General features: G+C 38.9%; 1 protein-coding gene across 6 annotated transcripts in view; it reads left to right on the top strand.

The window, feature by feature from the left end:
• The window catches only part of snap25a (synaptosome associated protein 25a), a 49,361-nt gene extending 22,466 nt beyond the window's left edge, over window positions 1-26,895 (top strand). For 2 of the 6 annotated variants that reach the window (XM_046060514.1, XM_046060512.1), the window contains exons 3-9: window positions 4,451-4,597; window positions 6,509-6,550; window positions 10,717-10,765; window positions 14,555-14,672; window positions 21,562-21,681; window positions 23,736-23,880; window positions 25,323-26,895. In XM_046060514.1, coding sequence (XP_045916470.1) covers window positions 4,526-4,597; window positions 6,509-6,550; window positions 10,717-10,765; window positions 14,555-14,672; window positions 21,562-21,681; window positions 23,736-23,880; window positions 25,323-25,391 — 615 coding nt within the window. In that variant the 5' untranslated portion in view covers window positions 4,451-4,525 and the 3' untranslated portion in view covers window positions 25,392-26,895. The other 4 variants (XR_006826724.1, XR_006826725.1, XM_046060513.1 and 1 more) reach the window with 4 other exon arrangements.
• Window positions 26,896-27,108: the final 213 nt, after the last annotated feature.

Consider the following 27,108-nt stretch of genomic DNA (forward strand, 5'->3'; position numbering starts at 1 on the left):
TCCTGTCAGATATTATGGGATAACCAAATGGAATAAATTTTTTGGACCAGACCACTCTAAATTATACAATTTTATTTAATACAGAAGCAGCAACGACATTAAACCAAAGTCATATTATCAGACAAATGTGCCAAGAAATCTTATCACATGACTCCACTGACTTACAAAATTTCTACTTATAAACAAAAGAAAGTGTTTGCAAAAAAAAAGTATTAAATAATAACTGCAGGTACACACATAGCTTTTTCCAAAGCTTTTGACCATATCCCATAGTCTTTTTTTAGCATCACGTGACTTAAGCACAGAACAGGCCAGTCAAGTCTGTGGTATTTGGTTGAAGGCTCTGGAAAAAGTCTTGTAAGTGATCCTTGAGTTTAGAATATTTTTCCACAGATGGTTAAGAATGAATTAGAAATTACATTAATAAAAATAACCAACAACCTATTTTAGATCTATTCTACAAGTTCAATGAATAATCGAATAAATGCTTTTTATAAATCTTTTCTTTTTTAGTAACGAAGTGTTACCATTGTTCACCAAAAGAACATCTATACTGAGCCTACAAGCAATGGCGAAAATTAGCAGAAATTCTTCACTTTGATCCACACTAATTACTACATTGATTATAAAAGCATTGTATTACATAATGTCTGCTCTAGTTTATTAAGTATCTATTTGGTATTTATCTTGAAAACCTGATGATGAACTTGTTCCAGTGCCGAAGCAGGCTGTTCTGAGGGCATCTTAAATGCAATATGTGAAGCTTGTAATTGAGACGTTAAGTAAAAGGTCAGCGTGGCCTGTTAAAACTTAATTGCCTGAATTTGGTTACGTAACTAGAAAGGCAGACGATGATGCCGTCTCTTCCTTTAGCGAGTCCTGTAGAAGATATGATTCGCTTCAGACATTAAACACTGCACTGCACAGTCCGTTTGGAAGTTTATATAACCCAACATGGCCGCCGCTTTTATGAAGCAATGCTGAACAGCGAGAAGAAAGGAGAGATGGAGAGACATCACAGCAGGGAAAGATGGGATAAACATGATGCATAAATATAACTGTTTCCGATTCAACTAGGCTTCACAACTTTTATCTGCTAAAAAATGTAAAGATCTTGGAGTATGTCTCTAGTTTTCTCAACAGAAGACCCTCATTATGTAAACTGGCCTTTATCTAAATGTCTAATATTTTATCTAATATAGTAAAAAGGAGCCTGTACTGCAGAACTAAATCATTATGATGAAGCTGTTGATCTGAGGATGTATATATATGTCTGAATCCATCCACAGAGATGAATGCAGATGATTCTACATACAGCCCTAGGGGGGCTTTAATGATTCAGGCCGTGACGTGCTGTGATATTGCCATGGCAGTAAAAAATGGCTTCATATCCTGTGAATTTGCTGCAAGTGTTTGGCCGGCAGATGTTGTTGTGAACATATCTGGACACACAAGTGGGTGAAACAAACAGGGTACAGCGGGACCTCCAAGGCAGATTATCAACCAGACTGCTCGTTCAGTCACCAAGATGAGACATGTCGAGGTGGGCGAGGCCGTCTGTCCAAAATGAAACACAAACTCTCACACCTCACGTGACCAGTCTTTACCTGACATCTTGCTTTGGTGTTAAGATTTAGACAGTTTTGTGTAGTGATCATTGACCACAATTTGATTGTGGTTAACTATTGAATGAGGTAGATTTTATTAGTGCCATTTTAGTTTTAGTTAGTTTTTTGTATTGTAATGGACATTTTCACTTAGGGGTGTCCTCACTTTTGTTGCCAGCAGTTTAGACATTAATGGCTGTGTGATGTGTTATTTTGAGGGGACAGTAAATTTACACTGTTACACAAGCTGTACACTCACTACTTTACATTGTAGTGATTTCTTTAGTGTTGTCACATGGAAAGATATAATCAAATATTTACAAAAATGTGAGGGGTGTACTCACTTTTGTGAGATAACTTATTACTTAAGACAATGATTCCATAAGGTAAATCCGGTAAAGTGGTTTTAATCTGTGTGTCTTGCAAAATGTCATTTGGGAATACAGGATACAGTGCATAAATGTTCAAACCCACTGTAGTAGCTCCACCCTTAGTTCAGACTGAAGTGGTAGAAATCAGAAGTCGTTTAAACCTGCATCCTTTAAAATGATTTTTAGGCCACTTGGGGGGATCTTTACTCTCAGGCGGTCATTTCCTGAGTTTGTCACTATGAGCAGCAATTTTCACATGCACGTACTTATCTGATCAGTTGTTTAAGTAAATATTTATTATAGGTGAAAGGTGAAAGGTGAAAACACAAAATCTTCATTCCAAATGGGTCAATTTAAAACTCCACTTAACAATACTAGATTATTTGAGGGCAGGAAGAAAATCACTGAAAGCCAGCTTGGTTTCCTTGTATGCAGATTTGTTTTTGATATGTGTGTGCAAATGGCACGTCATTTTATATGACTGCTGGGGTGATGGGGTTTTGAAACATTGTTTTTTGAACTGTTCTTTTTAGAGAGGGTTAGAGAGAGAACTAATGATTATTTTGATTGTCAATGTATTTCTCAATTGTTTCATCAATTAACTGACAAATTATTTGGTCCATAAATGTAAGAAAAAACAATTTCCATTTACATGATCATATTGCTTGTTTTGTCTGACCAACAGTCTAAAATCCAAGATGTTGAGTTTAATTTAATAGAAGATGATAAAAACCAGCAAATTCTCATGTTTGAGCTGGAACCAATTTATTTTTGGCATTGTTACTTACTACAGCAGCTCTGTGAGGCTGAAAACAAGGCTGAGGTGAGGCTGTTTATCAAATTGTTAATGGTTAAAATATTGTGCTTCTGTACATCTGACAAATTCATGTTCAACTCCAGGGGAATATATCTGAGCTTGTGCAGACTCGGATAGTCTGAACTTTGCTTTAAATACCTTCCTACAGTTTAATGTGTGGGAATGAGAGCTGCGACCCTGCAAAATATGAGCCAAAAGAGCCTAAAACCTTTGTAAAGCTGCAGTTTGGTGTTAATTCTCAGTTGAATTGGTGCTACTAGTGGCCCTGTCATATCCCATTCATTTGATTTAATTTTAATATAAAAATATCTCTTGGTTTTCACTTAACTTAAATACACGTGGTCTTTTTGTTTCCCTGAGGATGTGGGTAAAAGGACATTGCTAACCCTAAGTATTTAGGCCAATACTGTCGCAGGATTACCAACCAGAAAACAGTGGAGAGGAATTATTATAAATTCTTAAGGGGTTTAAACCATTTCGATGCTAATTTGTAAAGATGTCTTGTACCCATATCCACTGATAATCTCTAATTCATTTGACACATGACAAGTTGTTTCATGATCATCTTTAGAGTGTAGAGCTCCCAGTAATCCTACATCTGGAGATGGCCAACTGTCTGGCTTGTGATACTAGAATCTCATAACCTACAGAGGGGAGGAAAGGATCAAAGCTACAGGGCTAACAGGCTGTTTATGTCTCTCTGTGGTTAATCCTCCAAAATCCCAGTCAACTCTGTCTGAGACTGGCATTCCTCTGCAAACATCAGTCGTCTGCTCTCCTCCCATTCATTCTCCAACAAATAAACGCTACTGCTTTTGCGACTTCTTAATCCTCTTTATAAATTATACAGGCTGCAACAGTAAACAGAGACATTGGAGCTCCCAATTGGCTACCTCTTGGTTTTATTTTTTCCATTGTATGACTTTTACAAATATGATCCAATTTCATTTGGCCCATTTGTTACATGCCATGCTCTTTCGTTCTCTGTTTTTCTTCTCACCCCTCTGGATTCTTTTTTGCATTCTGTACCTTCAGCTTTAAGCTGCTGCTGTTAGAGGGAGGAGTGTATCACCTTGCTCAAGGGTATCCTTGACAGGTCACATGTGTGAAGATGGATGTATTTAAACTGAAAAGATAAACAAGAAATTGCTGTAGAATTAATTAGTCTGAGTTTGTCTTGAATACCTCATAAGACAATTAGCAAATGTAGTGTATTTCTAGGAACATAATCCTTTAAAATTTTGGTCAACACCGGCCCATCTGAGCTTGACATTCTTCTGCAAACATTGTTTTCCTGCTGCCACTGTTGCATTTTTCTAATCCTCCGTTTATTAGTACAGACTGTTCAAAGCATTATCATTGCTCAGAGAGATACAGAGAGGAGACCATGAATGTATAATGTTGAGGGTATGCAAGCACAGGTGCATGCCAGGTTAATGTTTTGATTACCTTAATTACTGCACCGTATTTTTAAAACTGTCTTTCAGTTTTGTTGACTTTTCCAAATGCCAAAAGCAAGCTCATTTCTATTTTAATAGTCAATTGTCAAATTATCCAAATTATCCTTTACCCAGAGACTGTTTATGCCACAGCGGACTGTTCCCCCTGCAGCATCCAGATATTCATCCTTTGCTTATGTTTTGACTTTCTTCCAGCCCTCCCTGAACTTCCAATAGGATCTTCTCTTTTTCCCTGTTGGAGACCTTCTCCACCCCCCACATCCAGCAGCCATGGCAGATGACGCGGACATGCGCAATGAGCTGTCAGACATGCAGCAACGCGCCGACCAGCTGGCCGATGAGGTGAGAACAACATGCTCGCTGCATCACGGTGATTTCATTAGTGATGGCGCACAGACATGATGGCAAGCGCGCATTCATGCATACTTACTCACAGAGACTGGACATTCATATGCATACAAATGAGAACCACACGTACATTTGAGAGACTTTAAAATGGCAGATCCTAAAATTCATGACCGACTTATACTAGAAATTTGGGGAATAAAAATACAGTATAGGGTAAATAATTTGAGCATGTACTTGCAACAGTTTTTAACAAAACTAAACCCTCTTTTCACAAATTTTCAAATATATTTTTTTATATTTTCAGATAAAAGCTATTTTAATAAAACAAAACTCTTTGTTGTAACTGCATTCTCATAATGCGTAGGAGCTTTTATACCATGACCTCAACATAGTTACAAATGTAGCTCAGTTCTTGATGGCATAATAATAGAAATTTTACAGCACCATGTTATTGTCTGCCTTAGGCTATGGCTATTTTGTATGTGACAGGAGAGTCTACCTGCATCTGACTTTAGATAACACTACATGGTAACATCTTGAGAGTTTGTTTGTGTGTTCATTAGTTCACTTATGAGCATGAATTTACAAAACTGATGCATGAGTGTGTCCATGTTCATGTGTAGGAATTTATGTCTGTGCTTCAACTTGCGTGTGTGTGTGTGTTTCAACAGAAGTGAGAGAGAGAGGGACAGAGACAGAGAGAGAGAGTCTTAGCCATGGCCCAGAGCAGATTAGCCCACACCCCTCCAGCTTCACATATGACTCACACTAGCACAGCTGAGCAGAATATTAAACACACACACACACAGACATGAGCATAGGGCATGCACAAAATGGCGGCATCACAATAACTGGTTTTTCCCTGGTTACACTGACTTACGTGAGCTATCAGATCCACAGAGATGACAGCAGCTCCTGTAATGGCCATTTCAGATCAAGTGTTAAAATATAAGTGCAAGGATATTCTAGTTGCCTCATGACAAGAGAAACAAAATAAGGAAAATGGGTAAAAAGGAAGTATGAAAGAATGAGGAAAGAGGCTGATGAGTTGAAAAGGAGAAAAGAAAAAATATATGTTCATTTCAAGGCTGTGCCCCATTCGATTCCTTGCCTAACCCCCCTTCCTTAGCCCTCACCACTGTGGGGGATCCGCAGCGAGCACAGCAAGGCGAAGCTGTGTCATTGTGGGAAGAACAAGATATCACAGAGCGCCGTCCCTGCCGAGTGGCTCTAGCTAGCAAACTGTGCTCTGCAGCCACACGCTTCTTAGACAGGGAATTGGAACCTGCGGCTCCATATCTGTCACCACACAGGCTAATAATAGACAACCAACAGTCTGGGAGAAAGGGATAGCGAGGGGGGGATCAAAGCATGCTTTTATTACAAGAGTGTAGTTATTTTTATTGGCAGAGCTGCTGTATTCTTGAGTAAATCACTGGTGAGTTACTAGATCTCAAACATGCTTCAAAGCAGTTTAGTTTTGATCTCAAAATCCAAAACACTGTATGCATTAAATTGATTGACAATTATAACTTCAGTATTACAGCTCCGTTGAACATTGCCATCAAGGGTCGATCATATTCGACATGTGCCAAAGAGCAGACAGTCTGACTCTGTTAGTTCATGTCGAGTTCATGTCGATAAACTTCTGATATTGACCCTTTTTGTGTCCCGCTGATTGTTTAAATTGACACCACTTTGTAGTGATACATGCTCACTTATGCTCAATTCAATAAAGTTACATGATTGTGTAGTTTTTGTGTAAACACCGGGGAGATTCGATGTATTTGTTGTCTATTTTAGAATTTTGATGTCAACAGTATTTTTTCCCTTTTATGTTGGCTGTAACTGTTTGAATCTGCTAATCTCAAATGGAAACTAACTGTATCTTCTATTTCTCCACAGTCACTGGAGAGCACTCGTCGTATGCTGCAGTTGGTGGAAGAGGTAAGAAAAACCCACACCACTTTGAACTATGGCTCCTCATTGGTGTAAATGGTTAATATGACTAAATATGACACTGCAAGAATTGGAAATGAATGCAGTGATACTGGAAGTCTATCATGTCTCAGATACACTTTGGGCAAAGTTCTTCTGAATGCAGGACAGGCTGATGTTATCAGAAAAACTTGAAAAGAAAACTGCAGCACCCTACTAAATTCAGTTAATTAATTTGATTTGAGTTATATTATTGAAATTTTAATTTGGGATGGGAAGAAGGACTCCAACTCAAAGAGCAGGCACAACATTAGCATGAAGGTTAAACAAATATTCTGTGTCTAGTTTGTAGTTTATATTCTATGTATATTTTGTGCCCTCAGTCAAGAAATAATTACACTTTTTTTTGATGAGATGCTTTACATTTTACAAATTACAATAATGTTACCGTAGTCATGCTTTAATTGTGCATCTGATGGCACCATCATTACCAATACAGTTTTTACACAATGACCCCATTATTCTAATTTTCCAACAAAGAGCATCATGCTATTCGCAGCAGTTTACAACTGTGAGAGGAGCAGAGCGCGAGACTGTAGCAACACACATGAAGCACACTAGAGTTACACAGTAGATTGTTTCACAGGGGCAGGGCTAAATGTGTACTGGTACAGCAAAGACAAGATGCTCTTTGGTATCTTTACATGGTGTGATGATTTGAGGGTTGAACAATATGAAACTGAATAAAGAGGGATGTGATTTAATATCCCACATGGGGACAGTGACTGACTTATTTGCTTTCTTGCCTAGAGTTAGATAAGAAGACTGATTCCAGTGTCAGGAAACCATTAGCTTAGCTTAACACAAAGACTGTAAGCAGGACAAACAGCTAACCTGGCTCTGTCCAAAATTTAAAAATGAAATCTGCACAGCTGCACCTTTCAAAGCTCAGTAATTAACACATTATATCTCCTTCTTATATCTCTCTTTGAATCTGTACAAACAACAAAGTGTAAAAAAAAAGATTATTGTTTTACAGGGATACTGAATCCAAATTCAAGATTTACCATACACAGTAATTTTCTGTCCCAAGTGCCTGAATCCATTTGTGTTGGCAGGCAGGGCTGAGTGAACCATGAGTCAACTGAGCGATGGCGTGAATAGAACATTTAGCAAATTGAACTAACATCAGAGAGAGAATACACACACAAACACACACACACACACAGACTGTGCAGATTTTTATTTGTTCATGTAACATTCATGCCAAAAAATAATACTGAGGAGAAAGAGAAACAGAAACCCTGTAACATGTCAACAGGCAGACAGAGGAAGGAGGGAATAAAAGGAAGAGAGAAGGATAGAGGGGGAGAACAAGTGTGCAGAGCTTGGGGAGGTGGTGTCTGACAAGCTCTCTGTGCAGAACACAAGGTCATATTGATCATCAGTCCACAGAAGTCACAGCGTAGCTCCACCCTACGAGGCCGGGAGACATCAAATTGCTAGAGATGTTTATATCACACAAATAGTGTGGCTAGCATGCCCTACTTTCTAGATAATAGTCAATCTATTTTATGAAATCAATCAGGATTTTTTATGTCCAGTTCAAACTTCAGAAATGTGTAATCGACTGAGGAGATGATGGGTTGGAAAACTGCAATGGCAACAATAGCAAAACAGTTTAAAAAAAACACATTTTAAGTATTTTTCTGAATAGAACATAGTTGCTTTTACAAATCAGTGCACACCATGAGTTTACCTCTATTCTCCACAGCTTTCACCTGAGAAAGTTTACATTTCCAAGCACTTCTAAGCAATCAATTACATCCTCCATGGGCACGTCACGTCAAGCTTAGCTGTGTTTATCCCACAAATTGATTGCAGCTAAACAAGCCTCAGTGGATTGCACCTTACTATAAGGTTTAACAAGTAAGGATTATTTTATTTTAGATTATATTATTATAAATTATATAATAGAAATACAAGATATTGACTTTGTTCAAAGGTGAGTCAGTTTTATTTATGCCTTAGCCTAAAATCACAAATTTAAAAGGTAAAAGCTTGCTTTTGAGAAAATAAGATTCCTTAAACCAAATCTTAAATGTGTAAATATAAGGTACCATATATAATCTAACTGTAATCCATAATTAATGAATTTGACATATATGAAAGTCTCACACATTTGCAACCCATCTGACAAAATATATGAGTCTAACCACCTGATGTGAATAAGGAATCCACATTGAACCATCACCAGTCCTGTATGGGATCATGGTTGATTTTCCCCAGGGTCACATTTCAACTACTTTGGGATTTCTCTCTTGGACATAGGCTTGCTGAATTACAGAATCATTTATACACCACAGTTTCCTTATTGCTCTCCCCTCAAACATCAGGCCTTCCTCCCAAACTGCTGAGGAGGCAGGGGGGATGTGTGCGTGTAATGGTGTGTATGTGTGCAGTACGTGTGTGAACACTGACACATCGTAATCTTATTTATGCCTATCAGGCCGAAGCAGGTGCCACATCTTAGTGTGGCGGTGCTACATTTCTAAGAAGCAGAGAGTAAGAAGAGTTGCTTCTAAGCAAGTGTCACTATCCTCTGCCTCCTCACACTCTTTCTACCAGCATCAAAACCTGTGGCTAACCCAGCCTATCAGTGACTAATAGCTTTACTGTTACACTCATGCAGGCTCAGCTGGAGAGATGGTTCACAGTCAGGAAGGAATTAAAAGGAAAATCTGAAGGCTGAAATGGGCTAATGGGTGGTGATGGCTTACATGCATTTAGTGTGAGAGACCTGGGTTGGATTCCCATTTAGCCACATCCACCAATGTGTCACCCCTAGTTGCTCCAGAGGCGTGACCTCTGACATATACAGCAGTTGTAAGCCTGTAAATGTAAATGAAAGAAAATTTGGGAAAAAACAAAAATGATCTCACTAACATGTTACTACAGCATGGTCCAAATGTCTAACAGCTGTTGACTCTTAAGATCCTGGGTTATTAATTGTGTCATTTGTACACAATGGCAGGGTTTCATTTTAATGAGAATTCTTCTTTGCTGTCAGCATTATTATAGTTAATCTCCTGGGGGCCATTTCTACGTTTCCTAGTGTAATGGCCGAATGACCATTGACCCTTCTAATCAATACCAGCCTGCATGCTGACATTTGGGGAGCAAATTATTCTAATTTCTTCCTTTAGGACAATTGGAATATCAGCTAAATGAACCGCGGGTATCATGATATTAAATTAGTCACTGTCCTGCTTTACAGAATTCATGATAGTCTTTTATATTATTGTGTGGAACATCATAGGTCCCAACAGATACATTTTCTAAAATATGTGGGTCTTCTTGTTCCACATTTGCAATTCTCTACTTTTATTTTAACTTTAGGATGTGTTCTGTTTTTCTCTGTGAATATTTAATGGAATAGCTCATGATTTTGTGACATAATTAGCTTTCTTGCAGATTTAGCTCAGAAAAAGGATACCACGTTTATGACTTTATGCTGAAAGTGAAGCTAGAGCCACGATAGGTCATCTTAGCATAAAGACTAAAAGCAGCCTACTTCTGTACAAAGGTTAAAAGACCAACACTTCTTAAGCCCACTAATTGACACATTATTTCAAATTTGTTTTGTGGGTTTATGGGGAGTTCCATGCAAGAGCTATTTCTAGGTTGGGCCAGTGACTAACTAGAGACAGGCTAGCTGTTTTCCCCTGCTTCCACTTTTAATCTAAGCTAACCAGCTGCTAGCCCAAGGTTCAAATTTAGTGTCCAAACTTGGGAGTGGTAAAAATTTTTTCAATTAACTCTCCACAAAAAAAGCATGTGTAATTCCCAAAATGCAAACTGCTGCCTTAATCATGTCACCACAAGCCTTGTCACAATTGTTAATTTAAAGGCATGCAGATAAAGCCTTAGCTTCCCTCCCTTGTGCTAGCTGTGAGTTTAATTGTCTTCAGTCAGTGTGTTTTATTGTATTAGAAGAATCCAATATCACGGAATGTTAATTAGTGTGAAAGTTTCAGATGAAAAGTGAAAATGTGAAGGGGAAATTGCTCAGTTGCCAGTGAATACAGCTGTTGTATACTCATGTCTGACCTCTATTTCATTTCATTTTCCTCCCTCCCTCACTCCCCCTTTCTACCTGGCTGTTTGGGGAATAGAGCAAAGATGCCGGCATCAGGACTTTGGTTATGCTGGATGAGCAGGGAGGTAAGTCTGCAAGAGTTGGGGCGAGTTTAGTCACAAAATATAGGTATTAATAACTGAGCAATTCACCTATAACAAAGCTGCTATAATGATTATGTAGTTTGTAAAAGCAGTGCCACAATGGTCATTATTATTATACTTAGCAATGTTGGTGTTACATTAATGGTAACAAATACTTTGGATGGTTAATGGATGAATTGTTTCATATGCAGTTGCTTGTTTTTATTTAAATGCATTTCCAAACTAATTCATTTGGTTCCTATTTTTTTTTTAGTAATAGTTCTTAAATTGGATTTTGATTTAACACATGGTTTATTTGATTGCCATTTTAACTTTGGGGGATTTTTCTTTTTTTCAGCTTCCTTTAACCTTTGTTTCCTGGGGCTAACATTTTTCATTTTAGTTTGCTTAACTGCTTTTGATTTGCCAGCAGCTTCTTTTTATTTTCATTCTGCGAAAGGAAATCTTGAAAGTGCCAAAACATTGACAGAAAAATATTTAATGCCAGCCACTGCAGTGCCAAAACCCTACTGCTCAACATCCAGAATCCAGTTGGGTTAGCATGTTCGTCCCTGTCGCAGCCGATGGCACAATGACTTCTCGGCTGTTCACGGATCTGTCTTCTCTAGAATTAATGAGTGAAAGCTGTTTGGATGTTAACATGATTAAAATGCAGTCATGTTGATGTCATAGACTTAGTAACCTCAAATTCATTGTCAACAGATTTTACATTTTACAGCATCAGCTAACAAGCCTTAAAGCCAAATAAGAAATTCCACCTGTAAAAATATGCAATATTATATGGTTCTGGTCAAATGTCACTTCTTAAATTATTACAATTTGGCCAACCAGTCTTTAGCCTTTTCTTGTAAATACTATTGGAAGCCTAAACAGGTCTCAGAACAGCTAAACAGGCAATGCCACCCTGCTAATAGTCCAGAGGTGTAAATATACAAGAGGTGCAAAAGAAAAACGATCGATTTAGCTGGTAATGACAAAATATTCTATCACTTCTCTATCAACCCATTTACTGCTTTGTACAATCCCTGGTTGGATGCAGTTTGTTACTGAGCAAACCAACAACCCACATTATATAACATGGTTTAAAGGGTGCGTCTTCAAAAAAGGTTCATAGTAGCAGTGTGAAACTATGAAAAGGTACCTTGTGAATTAATTTGCTATGTGGGATCTCGGCTCTCCCATTGGCTGGAAGGCATGTAAACCCATTTACCTGTAAGAGAGTCTCACTCGCACAATAGAATCACTCACTCAGGGAGATGAAAGCTCTATCCCTCCTCTGAATATCCATTATCCCTAGTATTATTGACTTTGTGCAGGCAGGACAGCTGGAGCGCTATGGCAGTTGATACTTGAGACAGTTATTAAGGGAGACCTATTATGCGTTTCCATATTTTATGTCTTATCTACAATGTTACAATGTTGGATATTCATGTTAAACATGGTCAAAGCTTCAAATAATGAGGTTAAAGTATTTAAAAGAAATCCCTGTGCAAAACAACCTCAGATTTCCTCCTGTTCTGAACGTTTTGAAGTGCTTTTTCTAGCAACGGCTCAGTTTTACGACACACAGAGCTATACTGAGCCGGTATTCCATATATCAGTCTGTCTGTACCGTGGCAACAACATCCTGGTGACATGCTTCAGGTCTTGGCCAATGAGAAGACAGTGGGCTTTGAGAGGGGAGGCCTTAAAGATACAGGAGCATCTACAGCTTGTTTCAGACAGTGGCTGAAATGAAGGCCTACATGAAGGCCCAGTATAAGATAGAAAAACATTTTTTTGAACTTACTTACTAACTTTGAATCATGCAAAGCAGCCATACAGAAATCACAGAACTACAATATAGGACTGGAAAAGCAGTATAATAGGTCTCCTTTAAAGGGTGTAGAGGTTTGTTTTTGGTAAAATATAATGTTAAACTTATAGCCACTGATCATTTTTTTCTTGACAATCACTCTTTAATGAGTGCAGCATGCTCAATGCTGTTACCCCACTTCACTCTAATAACACTGACTCAACATGGATCCTTTCTTGGTTGAATATATTTACATAAATGCATGCCAACCAGGGATTTTACAAATCTGAAAAAGTCAATGAATTGCTTTCTGAATCCGCTCCATATTTAACTGTGCTTCACCCTTTCACACTCTGCCTGTGCTGTAATCACAATCAGGATGGAAACTTCTTTGTACTTGTGGAAGAGTCACCAGCCCACCATCCACCACATCAGCATGACAAAGGCCCTGACGCTCATAAACCAGAATCCAATCATACTTTAAATCCTTTCAGTTACCTTGAAGGTTTGCAAAGCCAGACAAAGCAACATAGTCAGTTTTCAGTTAAATAACCCAGTTTTATTCCCTCCATTGTGGCAGCAAACTTCAACAATGTAATTCACCAAAACTGGTATTAAAATTTTTTTTTAAGTAGCCTCTTAAAGGGTCTCTTAACTAAAAGAAGGCATGTTCGCAATGCTCATGTCTTAATCCACAGCCCATGAGGGCCTTGAAGCCATTCAGATTTCAATACAATTTAAAAATTCCAGTTACTGTTATGGTTCGTATAGTGGTTGCTAGGGCTTAATCAGATCAAAGAACATTTAATATCAAACTCATTTATATTGTTTAACTTTTACCTAAGAGGGACATATTATTTTGCCTTAAATTAGATGGATGTCTGAACAGCAAAAAGAAGCAACTTAATCTAAACTGCTTGTGGAAAAAAGACCTGTCATCATGCTGGCACCATATACGCAGCTCTGAGATGAAATGTCTTTGCTTTGGTCTGGTTATAAAAATTTTATAAAACATTTTCTCTGAACACAGTTGCAAGGATTTGAACTGCAAGGAAGCAAACTCGTATTATCTTGTTCTGTGACTTTTGACACTTAGCATGTGTCACAAGTAACAAATAAGGGAATATTTAGACAGTTTGGGAAGAAACATCTATTTGCTCTCTTGCATACATGAGAAAATGTATACCATTCTCATATCTGTAAGCTAAATATGAAGCTACAGTCAGGAGACAGTTAGCTTAGCTTAGCATAAAGTCTCAAAGCAGGGGGAAACAGCTATCCTAGCTCTGTCCAAAGGCAATCCAATTTGCCTACAAATACTTCTAAAGCTCACTTATTAACACATCGTATTGTTTGTTTAATCCGTAAAAACCGCAGAGTAAGAATGTCATTGTCCTTATTTGATTTTTTGTGCTTTTTATGCCATTCTCTGGCCCAATAATTCCGTAAGTACACATAATGGTATTTTATCCATCAAATCGATGCACTTAATAGAAACTTAGTTCAGTCCTTATCTCTAAACCTGCCACACACACGTACATACACACACATGACTCAGTTACTGCTCATCATAACTCATATTTCTGTCAACCAGTCAATGAAATTCATTCCACTACTGTCATCCCTTTGTCCTGACCAGAGCAACTCGATCGTGTTGAAGATGGCATGAACCATATCAACCAAGACATGAAGGAAGCCGAGAAAAATTTAAAAGATTTAGGGAAATGCTGTGGGCTTTTCATATGTCCATGTAACAAGTAGGTACTGACAACGTGCCCCAGGTCCTTTACATATGTGGTGGCGTCCAGTTTTTCCTCTTTTTTTCTTTTTTGTTTTACTTTTTTTCGTCACAGTGAGTGTCTGAAGTTGTTGTCTCTCTCCTTTGTCCTCTCTTTATCTCTTTCTTCCTCTCCTTCCTCCCTCTCTCTCTTCTTGTGCTTCGTTCTGTGGGGGATAAATGACTTGTGTTTAATCAGAGCAACTGGAGCGCATCGAGGAGGGAATGGACCAAATCAATAAGGACATGAAGGATGCAGAAAAGAATTTGAACGATCTAGGGAAATTCTGTGGTCTTTGCTCCTGTCCATGTAACAAGTAGGTGCTGCTTGCCTGCCTGCCTGCCTGCCATTCAAAAATAAGAATAAATATCTAAGAAATCAAAATATAATCGAGGTAGAAGTGACATCACGATGGCCATCAGCCAATAGTCCGCTCTGCTCCAGATCCAAATAAACTCTGACTCCGCCCCTTTCGCATCCATATGAGGTGGACACAGGAGACCATGTGTTTTCAAATACTTTCTCTCCCACACACACAGACATACACAGTACACTTAAAGTTGAACTGAAATTTGAATTACCCCCCACATTTTGTGTAAGGAAAAACTACAAGGAACTATTGTGCATGATTTTGCATTTTGTGGAAACAGTGTAAGCTTCAAGCCTCTGTCAGCGTTTGACTGACTCTTGAGCACCCTCTCAGAAAGTGGAAGCTAGTTTGCATAGCTTTCTAATGTTAGCACTGATTCCCACTAAAAATTACTTTTTGTTAATATGCTGAGGGCCCATACAGTCAGTGATGTGCCCATCTTGCATTATAGAAATAAAGGGGTTCTTGCTAATGTTAGCTGACTGTCTTCTATAGGTCCAAATGTGGAAAATGACCAGACTACAGCAACAGGTAGTTCTGTAAGCTCAGCACTCTGTACATTACCTAGTTTGAATAATTTGAATCACAACTCGAGTAACATAGGGAATGCTCAAATCACAGCTGGAACTGAACAACGGCTACAAGGTCGGTGCTCCAGCCGGTTAACTGTGGGTCTGTTCATTTTGAAGTAATATTACAAAAAAATATTTAGTGCCTGCGCACACAGATATTGCACCAATCATATTTCCAGGGCTGACATTATCAGTCAAAACCAAAAATTCATGCCCTTGGTGAACAGTAATATACAGGGCTAGCCTGGCATTGCATGCATTATCAACAAGCGCAGACCAAAATGCCTCTGGACGCAATTGGATAGAACTACAACTAATCAGTGCAAAATGTTAGCATGTAGCATAGTTCGTAAATTAAACTTATCAAATTCTGTTGGAAGTACCGCAAGCACATCTTTCTTATTAACAAAAGCTTTAAGTGAAGTTGTCTTTTAGAGAAAATACCCCATCCAGTTTGTTTAATATTGAAGAGCAGATTCAACAGAAACAGATCGACATTATTGACTGTAGTGTCCATGACGTCACCCATAGGTTTCAACCAAGAGTGATTATGAAGCTCAGTGTGGTGACTCCAGAGATGGGGACTTGAGTTTGAGACTTGGACTCGACAGTTTTATTTATTTAACATTACACTGTGTTTGAGAGTCTGCAGGTGGTTTTGACTTCCAGTAGTTAATAAGCTGTCATTAATTGCATTGCGCATTACATGGTTGTTCTCTGTAAGTAAAAAACAGGTTACAGTTACAGTCTGTTATAGCTCTCTTATAGCTATGCAGTTAAAAGCAGCCTGGATTGAACACAGCAAGTGATACAACATTCATTATAACCACAAGTTACTTGAGACTTGACTTGGACTCTAGCTCAAAGACTTGAGACTTGACTTGGACTCTTGCTCAGAGACTTGAGACTTGACTTGGACTCTAGCTCAAAGACTTATGAGCATCTCTGGGTGACTCAGCCTCCGCCATCTAGGCAGTGACTCTGACTCTGCCTAGCTTAATTATGCTCAACTGTAAGCCTTATAACTTTATATAACAGTAATAACGGCTGAGTAAACCAAATTCACCCCATGTACAGTTGTCATGATTGGGGAAATAAGCTGCAGAGACCAAAAAACTGCTGTAAAGTTGGTCATATTAACGTGGGTTTCTATAGGGATTGACTTGCTTTTGGAGTGAGCCTCAAGTGGCCATTCGAGGAACTGCAGTTTGTGGCACTTCCACTTTGTCTTAATTTTTCAGCCCCGGATGTTACCGCTTGTTCCACATCAATAGCAGCCATCTATGTTTATGAAAATGTATCAGTGTTGGTCCTCTGTGAGATGTCGTATCAAACCCCATATTAAATAAACTATTGTGCTTGGCCCGACCAGATCCAGGACAGGTGGAAATCTGTCTGAATGGGGGGGGGGGGGGGGGGGGGGGGGGGGTCAGATGTAACTGCAAGATCAAATTAAACATGAGCTTGCCGATTTGTCTGATTCAAGAAACACCAAGGATATATACACTGATTTCTTAGCAAAAATGAATTAATTTCAGTTCAACTTTAATGTAAATTCAGCAATATTCAGACACATAATGTGGGTAATTGTGGACACATGCGGCAGCCTTGGGTTATTACCATGTCTTCTACCCTAGATTGGCCTCCAGACATGCAGTATCCCAGAATTCATAGGTCCACGACTGGCAGGCATCTCATAGTCAGTCAGTCTGAGCCATCGCTACACGATTGGTGTCGGAGAAGTAGCACAGATACTTCCAAATTACAAACTATGTCATTAACCATGTAAACACCTTAACCCAAAGGTACTTATCTCTTTGCTGGTTTGCTGCTGCCTTTTGCACATGTCTGGTTTGCAAAACCAACACGTTCTCACTCCCGACTCGTCACATATTGATGCTTGATCAAGGCCCTTTGTCGTCACTTTTTAACACGCTGTGTAGCCCTTTTGTGTCATTTATTGACTTTTAGGGCTCCGCGGTCAAGTTAGCAACAATAAATATGCAACGTCCGGTTAGACTTTCAAAATGAAACGCTAGTGTTTCCAAACATTGCCATTTTGAAACGTTATTAAAGAAGTGAAACGTTGCAGTTTGGTTAAGTTTAGGCACAAAAAGTATTTGGTTGGGTTTAGGCATCAAAACTACTTGGTAAAGGTTAGGAAAAGATCATGGTTTGGGTTAACTACGTACGTCAGTTAACACATAAGTTAACTAACACCACTTACTTCAATTTATGTAACTTGCCTAACTAACCAAACTAAAATATTTAATGTTCACTTTTTACTTCACACAGGATACGAACCCCGGTCTCCTAGTTCAATGTCAGGGTTCAGGACCTCCATTCACTTCAACCACGTCCTTACTGACTCTTTTCTGTTAAATATCATATACCTTCCTTTACCGTCAAAAAACCGCCGCTATAGGGCTTTCCCCACTACATTGAACAATATGAAGCTATAGGGATCCCCAGTGCGTTACAAACTGACGACGATGGGTCTTGACCATGTGTCCATATGTGACGAGTCAGGGAGTGAGAACGGGTTGGCAAAACATAAATAGACTGGGCAAGTCCCAAATCCCATAAAGCCAAGCTCAAAAAGTCCAGTCCTCCACATAATCTCTTCTCCACTCAGCCAAGGCCATGGTTCATCAATAAGTGCCTCTCTCAACACCCTTCTACCAAGTGCCCTTCTCCAAGTGCCATATTCTCTAAGCTTCCACTTCTCCAAACACTGTTATAATTGGAGTCATCTACATGAAGGTGTAGCCGTTGTGGAAGTCCTACTTTTGCAACATTTGATTCACACTGAAAAGGAATACATTTTTTTAGTATTAATGCAAAGTGATGTGAAGAGGGGACTTCTACAATGATATTACTGTAGCTGTGTACTGTTGGCCTTCCCAACTGTAAATATAACTATAAATAACTTCAATTCAACTAAAAGAGCAGGGCTGGGGCTCCAAAAGCGTCTTGGCACTCAGATCATTTTATGTGTTGACTCCAGCTGGAAATTCAGTGATCTTGGTCCCAAAATGACTTTGGTCAGCCTGGTCCAGGACTGTTTGACACTTCTACTCATCTGCATGATCTCTACCACCACCACACCGCTCTAACATCCAGTAGATCGTCACCTCTTTGCAGGCAACAAGACCTTTTTGTTTCCCTCTGAGCACCCCCCTCCTCCCACCACCATTTTTTAACCACCAAGTGCCAATAACATGGAATGACTGGCGAGCATGACCCTTTGAATGCTCATGCATGCATGACAATGCAACTCATAAAAGCAATGCTATACATGATGATGCTAAGGTGATGATGCTGAAATTAACAATGAAGGTGATGATTGATGATGTTGATGGTGATGATGAACAAGTCTTTTTATGTTTTATTTACCACGAGCAGTAGGGGCATTTTCTCTGGTAAACACTGAATCAACGGCAGACAGTCATAAGAATTTATAAATTAAAATTTTTGAAAATGTCAAAATCTCTGCAAAGAATGAAAATTGTTAGTGTCAAAAACTATGCCAAAATATTCAAGCAATACTTTCCTATAGTTTGCACTTATGATCACTGAAAACATTGTTTTATATGCCACCTTTGAGGATGATTACAACCTTCATTTTGTGATTTTATAGATTGGACCCAATCTAAAAGCAAAAAAATATGTGAATTGTTAATATGTTAGTCCTTCTTGCACGAGAAAAGAAGGAGAAGAAGAAAAAATGGAAGAAAAAAGGGGTAAGGTACATGACAAAATCATCAAATGCTAGAAGGAAGGCAGTTAAGAAGACAAAAATAACAGTATGACACATTCAAAGCCAAGGAGAAAAAGAGGAGTGATTTGTGTTGTTCCTGGGAGCTGGAAACTAGGTTAAGACACATGCGCAGTAAAATATTTTCAGGGATGTAGTCATGTTTGTTCTCTAAAGTGGGTACATCATGCCACTGCGCAGGTGCTTTGTGGTGCCTTTGTCTTTACATGACTCCATGTGGCGATCCAGCCCACTGCTGCCTTGTTTTTTTCCCTCTGCTTCTGCTGCAGTTTTTCTGCAGTGCCACCTCTCCTGCAGAGCAGGAGCTAAATTAGCTTCTATCCTGCACTGGCTGTTGAACATTACTGTGAGCTAAGCTCCCTCTCCCGCGGGGATCTCGCTCACATGTAGGTCAGCCATATCAGATAGTGGCATGATAGCCTGCTGGTAAGTTAATTCAAACTGAATGCGCACATAGATGGATGCTAGAAAGACAAAAGAGACATAGTTTTGTATGATTTTTTTTCATACACTCGGAGAGTGAGACTTAATTCCATCATACTTGCTGAAATATTTTTTAATCCCTTCATCATGCTAGCTGTCTATCAGAATTAGCTGACTCCTGGTTTTCTGGTACTTAATGTCTTTGGATTCTGGCTGTGGATTTTCATTGGTGGATAGCTCAACTTGCGGGTCAATCAGAGAACGAATAAAATGAGTTTGGTTTTAACCCAGGATCTGTAATTCTCATATGATCTAATCAGATCATCTCAGTTCAAACAAGTGAAGCTGATTAGAGAAGTGTATTATCTCTTTTCTTAAACTGCAAGGAAGCAAATTGCAAAGGAGAACAAACTGGATATCAACTAAAGGGGCGAATGATGTGAGAGGAGAGAACAGGGCATGAGAGGGAAAGTATGTACAATATTAAGGAAGATGTGAAAGAAAACCTGAAGGCTGAGAAGAAGAACAAAGTAGGAACAAAAAAACAGGACTCAGACAAGGGTAGCATGCGTGTTTACCACACTGGTGTGTGTCATCAGGGACAGGGAGCTAAGCGAAGCCTTGCCTCAGTCCATTTCTATTAATAAAAGCAGTGTAGGAGGCTGAGCCATCGCCTTCCCTGATACAGCTCGAATACATCCACACAGCACTCCAAGGTTATACAAAACTGAGCAACTGATGCTGCAATACAAGCAAAAAAATGACGGGATATTGCTGAATGGAGGGAGAAAGAACATAGATATGAGATTCATTTCTCAGGAATATCATGTGTAAAAGTTTGAGAGGTGAAAAGCTTTTGGCTGTCCAAAGAGTTTAAATTCTAGAAATACAAACACTTAACTAAAGAAATAAAAAAGGAACCTCTCTCTGTTACCTTCCTCTCTATCCCTGACTCTTTTGTGCCAAATCAGATGCTGAACCTGACGGTGTAGAGTTGACAGGCGGAGTGAGGTGACATTTACAAAGCCATGCAGCCGAGCTGATTGTGTGTGCTGTTAGCACAGCTGGATCAGTTGTACGCTGTCTACTATTGAAACGGATATGGCTGAATCCACAGGATGTGTTCATGTCCAAATCCTTATCACACTCTTCACACCTCTGCCTTACCACTACTGGACATCCCAGTTTGTCCAGAACTCTGAACCTGGAAAAAAAGCCGTGACCTCATAAAAAACACAATGCGAGGGTGGGGATGTTACAGTGAAGGGTGGGGGTGTTACAGGGTCTAGGAACGGGTAACCATGGTGTTATTCTCTGTTGACTCCCTCCAGTTTCTTGTTTTGTTTTGTTTCCTTTTGTTGTTTGGCAGTTTGTTCTCCTCATTAATCATCGTCCCTCATAACGATGTTAACAGTCCTGTACACTGTGTTGTGTGTCTGCCAAAAGCTCGTCTCTTCTCTGTTTTCTGTCACACTGGGATATTTAAGTGTGGGAGTGGGGTGGGTGTTATCATTGCAACAGCACAGACCTGCTTGGTTTGAAGAAGAAAAAAAACGTAAAGGGAAGGGTTATTGTCACACACTGAGTCATCCCACATGTTGAAGCTATTAAAATGCATGTCAAGATTGTACAAAACAGACAGATATAACTAGTGCCTTGTGTCTGAACAGTATGTTATATACCCACAAGATATAACATCACACACATTTGCTATTGTGTAACAACCGAATGAGCCTGTACGTATAAAAACTCAGTCTACCAACCAGTCCATGCCTGCTATGCTTTGCTTGACTTAGTCTAATCCCCACCATATATTTATGTGCTGAATGCATGAAACCAAATAACACCTTTGTGTCAGTTGATCACACTACAACTTAAATATATGTATATATATATACACACACATATATATATATATATATATATATATATATATATATATATATCTCTTTGTAGATTTGACTAATGGGAAGCCAGCCTGGTTGAGGTAAATGATTAATCGTTTGGTCAAACTGTTGAGTAACTGTCCCTCCTCATCCTCCCCTTTGCTGTCGACGGCCAGAATGAAGAGCGGAGCCAGCAAGGCCTGGGGGAACAACCAGGATGGGGTGGTGGCCAGCCAGCCTGCCCGTGTTGTGGACGAGCGTGAACAGATGGCCATCAGTGGAGGCTTCATCCGCAGGTAAGAGGGGAGCTTAAGGTTTACGCATAGAAACACCTTCAGACTAGTCAGACTCTCTATGAGGTGGCTACTTTCAGTGAATGATGGGAGTGGGCTCTCTTTAAAGGGAGATGAACTGAGGTGTAAGGGAATGTAAAACTATGCATAGGTAGACAGAAAGAGGTGAGTGTATGCATATCAGAGGAATAAGAGTGTCCATGTGGAGGCGGTGCAGACATTTTGGGTTGTACCAGGACCACGAAGGGACACCCACACAAAGGATATAGACAGAAGCAACGGGGAGTGATATTTAAGTTTTTATATTATTTTTAAAAAATGCTTATTTTCCTTCTTGCTGAGAGTTAGATGAGAACATCGATACCACTCTCATATATGTACATTTAATATCCACAGCCAGGAGACGGTTAGCTTAGCTTAGCAAAAGACTGGAAACAGGAGGAAACATTCCAGCACCTCTAAAGATCACTAATTACTATGTTTTATCTTGTTTGCTTAATCTCACTTAGTTTTTTTTTAAATGGAAATGACAGCCACTGCTCCCTGCCAAGAAATAGTCCAACACCAAACCCACTACAAAACCACACCTTGTGATTTTTACAATTCAGTTTTTGTACAGATTAAACAAATAAGATACCACCTTTTAAATAGTGAGCTTTAGTGATGCTTGTGGGTTGGTGTTTATTTAACCTTCAGTTTCCCCTTGCTTCCAGTCTTTTAGCTATTACAGTACAATAGAATGTCTCCTGTGGCTCTAAAGACTGAGATAGTAGTATCTAGTAGTAGTAATATCTAGTAGTGGTAATAGTAATGATTATGATGTGTGATTATGATCAGGCTTATCTCAGATTGTTTCAGGATAATGTACATTTTTATCAGAAAGCCTGCATTACAAATTGGGGTCGTAGAGTTTAAAAGATGTGAGAGTTCACCAGACTTGGAGGTTGCATTGTGGGAATTGTAGTATTTAGCATTTTCCGCGCTTGAACCAAACTCGAGGATAAAAAGTCAGGATAACAGAGGTAATGACATTCCCATCAGCCTCAGCTGTACTTTGTGTGGACCTGTTTTTTACCCTGAAGTTTATGCCAGTACAATACTACAGGGCTATACCACTAAACCAATTTGAAGATCTAAATGAAAGTGTTTCCTATAAAACACTACCTACAAACTACAGCTGAGAGTTATTGTTGCCAAAGAACTGTCCTCCAAGACAGCTAAAGAGTATTTAGGTAAAGGACACTAGATCATTAAATTTCTTCCAAGAATCCACATTAAAAACATTTAAGCATAATTCACAAATAATTCAACACATAATTGTTGACACATCATATCATATATGCATACACACACTTCCAACAAGTTCTTAAAGCCTTATCATACCATACAATACATTATTTAAATTTAAAGTGAAAATCTTTATCTCAATCTATATTCTTTCCGACACAAAATGGTGTCTGGAGGTTGCTCTGTAAATTGAATTGGATCAGTGCTAGAAATCAGGCGATATCATATTTAATACATACTGTGGCATAACTGCACTCCATAATGTGTTGTTGTTCCAAATTAAATTTTTATTGATCATTTTAAATTGTAAATTGGGATATAAAACTATATATACATTTGGGCATCAAAGATGAAAAAGTATAAGTAAAATAGAATATTAACTGCTGTGCACAGGATCCTCCTTGTGTCCAGGTGCCTGGTCTGTGTTCAGACCTTGCTGTTCAGAGACAAGAAAAGGATCAGAGGTGAAATATGGATAAGGGAGCAGGCAGCGACTTCCTGAACCTGGTCCACATGGCAACATGTGGTGTAAATGGTCTGTACTTGTACACAAATATACACTGATGGCAGAGGCTACCATGCAAGGTGCCAACTGCACATCAGAATAGAACTAAGATTCAGTATTTTGCTCAAGGTCACCTCAGGGATCAAATCCCCTTTCTCTAACCGCTCGACCTCCTGAGCCTCAGCCACCTGTGTGTGTGCACTGGTGTTTATGAAGACGTCACAGTATTTAAATCTGCCCGTGTGTGTGTGTGTGTGTGTGTTAGGGTAACAGATGATGCCAGGGAAAATGAGATGGATGAGAACCTGGAGCAGGTGGGTGGCATCATCGGTAATCTGCGCCACATGGCCCTGGACATGGGCAACGAGATCGACACCCAGAACCGCCAGATCGACAGGATCATGGAGAAGGTATGACACACGACAAGATCTAGATTTCATAGCATTTTAACTCACTTATAGTTGAATTTGGTTTATTGTACATTACAAATCCCCGCAACCCTGTAGGCAGGATAAGCAGTTGACGATGGATGGATGGATGGTACATTACAAATATAATCAAGCCAACTTTGACTTTAAAAGGGATTTTAAATGAATGTTTTATTTGTAAAGATAAAAGTCAATATTATTTTATTACTGATTTTACTGAAAACATTGACTTTTTCAGCGACATACTCTACTGGTAGCACTTCAAGAACAAGTGCACATCACTTGTTCATCTCCACCTTTTTCCTTCATCCACTCCTCCTGACAGGCCGGAAACATGCCAAAACTGGCATTCAGATCATGAAACACCCCATGAAAATCAAGACATTTACTAATATTAAAAAGGATGGACAGTTTTTGTCTTCTCCATTCATAAAGTCATACAGAGAGCGGCAGGACAGGCTCATGAGAACACAATGCTTTTGTCAATTTTAGCATTAAGTTTGCCTGAAATTTGGACATCCAAATTTATGTCACGTCTCTTCAAATCTCTTTAGAGAATACATTTGAAAAGGTAGAGCACAAGACTGGTCTTATTTAAACTGTAATTAGAAATGTGGTCATTCACATGTGTTTCTCAGTATCTCTATTGATATAGCTGACTGTTAGCGAAGATCAACAGACTGAAATCCTTTCCTGTCCTATTTTAAGCAAGTGGACATTGAAAAGGCATCACAAGCAGTAGAGACCCTTAGCCCTGATTTATGCACATATTATAGAATTGCAGGATTTGTATCAGTTCAACAATCATCCCTGGTAGGAGCCAAAGTGCAGCCACAAGCACTGAGATTTCTGTCCTTAGAGGCCATACATTTTTTTCAGCATTCTCTTATATGACCATGCATATTGTCTGCAGCAATTGCATGTAGTGTCGACGGGATTTTCAAAATACTGAGATCATGAGTCTAAGTTCCCCTCTCCCCCTAAGAAATTCTCACATTTTTTCAACATTTCATATGTTCAGTTAACCATTGCCTGCAAATTTTATTCTCTAAATGCTGTTTCAAAGCCTTCTCAACACTGACAGAAATACATTTCTTGTAGAGAAATAATGAATTATTGAATCCTTTATTTACTTTTTGGCTTAAAAATGTTAAATTTAAATATAGTGAGTAAAAGTATATAGTGTATTTAGTGGATAGTGACCTCAGTCAGCTCCAGCCCTGTATAATCTTAACTAGGCTGACTACATGCTTAGATAAAAAAATCAACATCACATCTTAGGAATGGTGGTGCTTTCTCTCAGCAACTCAACCCATCCACCACTGCAGAGTACCGAATACTACTAGAACAAAAATAAAATACAATACAGTACAAGCAAACTAATATCATTATCTTCCTTCTTTCTCCCCTTTTCCTTCACACAGGCTGATTCCAACAAGACCAGGATTGACGAGGCCAACCAGCGCGCCACAAAGATGCTGGGCAGTGGCTAAACGCCCTGACCCCAGAGCGTGATCGTCCCGGCGTTCCGTGCCGCACGTCGACAGGCGCTGACATGCTTTCATCATGGTATTGACCTTCTAGGTTTGCACACATGCACATATCACCTCCCTTCCCCATTGTAAATGTTGTTCTGTGTGTCGTCTGTCGAGCTTTTTCAAGATGATTGTCCTCGTAAAAAGATGATTTCTTATACTCCGTATATTATTCTTTCCAAAGGTTGTATATAGTGCTGACTTGATGGCTCTTTAGCTCACCTGTGAAGTTTTTATTCTCTTTATCAATATATATATATCATATATTATTATATATCATATATAATATATATATATATGAAAGTACACTGCTCTGGATGACAAGTATATAATAGGAATGCTATACAAGCTATTTCTTTTTCTTTTTCTTTCAGTATCTCAGTATCGTCTTAGTAAAACTGTGTCATTCCATTTAGGCTACTGTCATGCTCCTTATTTTGGTGTTGTCATGACAAAATGGAGAAGACTGATGGAAAAACATGAGTAAAGATTTACTGAGTGGCACTACAGATGAATCGGATTGCAAAGAGCACTTACAATCAAAGGGCAGTCGTTGGTGCATTTTCCTTCATCGCAATCATACTGAGTTACTGTTTAGACAATGTGCAACTAGACTCTCTGTAGCTGTATTAGACATTGCATTCCAAGTGGTGTGAATTGTGCGTTCTTTGCATGACAAATGGTAGATTTTAGTCTTATAAATAAAACCTGTCTGAAAAATATATATAAAAAATGATAACATGGCAGTAGCAAATTGACAAAACGCATGCTCAGTATTAGGACACAGTTGATCGTTCCATACTCCTGCAAGTTTGCAATAGTGCCACTCTTTTTGTCTCGATAAATGTACCGACTGTGACCATCTCGTTGTAAAATAATGCAAAAGGGATCAAAAAAGTGAGATAAAGATGAAAAAAATATGAGGACTTGGGGTTGTATTGCAAAAAATGACCTGTTTTCTAAATGATTATGCAGTTCAATGATGAAGATGTTGATTATGTGCTGAAAGATGAGGACTGGTTGTGTACTGTAACATAGGTTTTGGATGCTCTGAGAAAAAAAATAAACGTTTGCAATGTAAAGCAAAGACACATATTTCTGAGAGACCTTACTTTTATAAGAAGACTGTATCTGTAAGTTTATTCTCCCCGTGTGGTTTGTTATTGGTAAAAATAATGGTGACATTGAATAACAATAACTATACTCTGAAACAAAAAATTACATACAAAAGGGTTTTTTTGTTGCTTCTGTACTTTAGAGCTATGCACACCAAATCGCCAAAATGTCAAGTAGTTAGAGTAAGGTGATTAAATACCTAAACCTGAATGACACAGTAGGTTAACCCGTGAGATTGATGTCCTCAACGCATGTAATATTAAAGACTCCCTCTCTGTATCCTGTCAGTGTGTAAAGTGGTGGACATTTTGTAGCTAGCTGAATTGATTAAAAGTAATAAACCCTAGTCGCACCCGTGTCTGTCTTTATTGCTCCTGTGAGTCGAGAGGCTTTTGTCTATCTCTCTAAGGTCCAGGGTAATATTTACAGAAAAACACTGCTTTATGCTTTATGCGTAGATTACCAGTGATGTGACATACAGTGCAATCTCTAAAGAAGAAACAAAAAACGAACAATCCAACACATTTAGAAATGTTTCATGTGAAATAATCAAAGCTAT

This window comes from Micropterus dolomieu, linkage group LG10 (assembly GCF_021292245.1).
Source record: "Micropterus dolomieu isolate WLL.071019.BEF.003 ecotype Adirondacks linkage group LG10, ASM2129224v1, whole genome shotgun sequence".
In the NCBI taxonomy this organism is placed as follows: Eukaryota; Metazoa; Chordata; class Actinopteri; order Centrarchiformes; family Centrarchidae; genus Micropterus; species Micropterus dolomieu.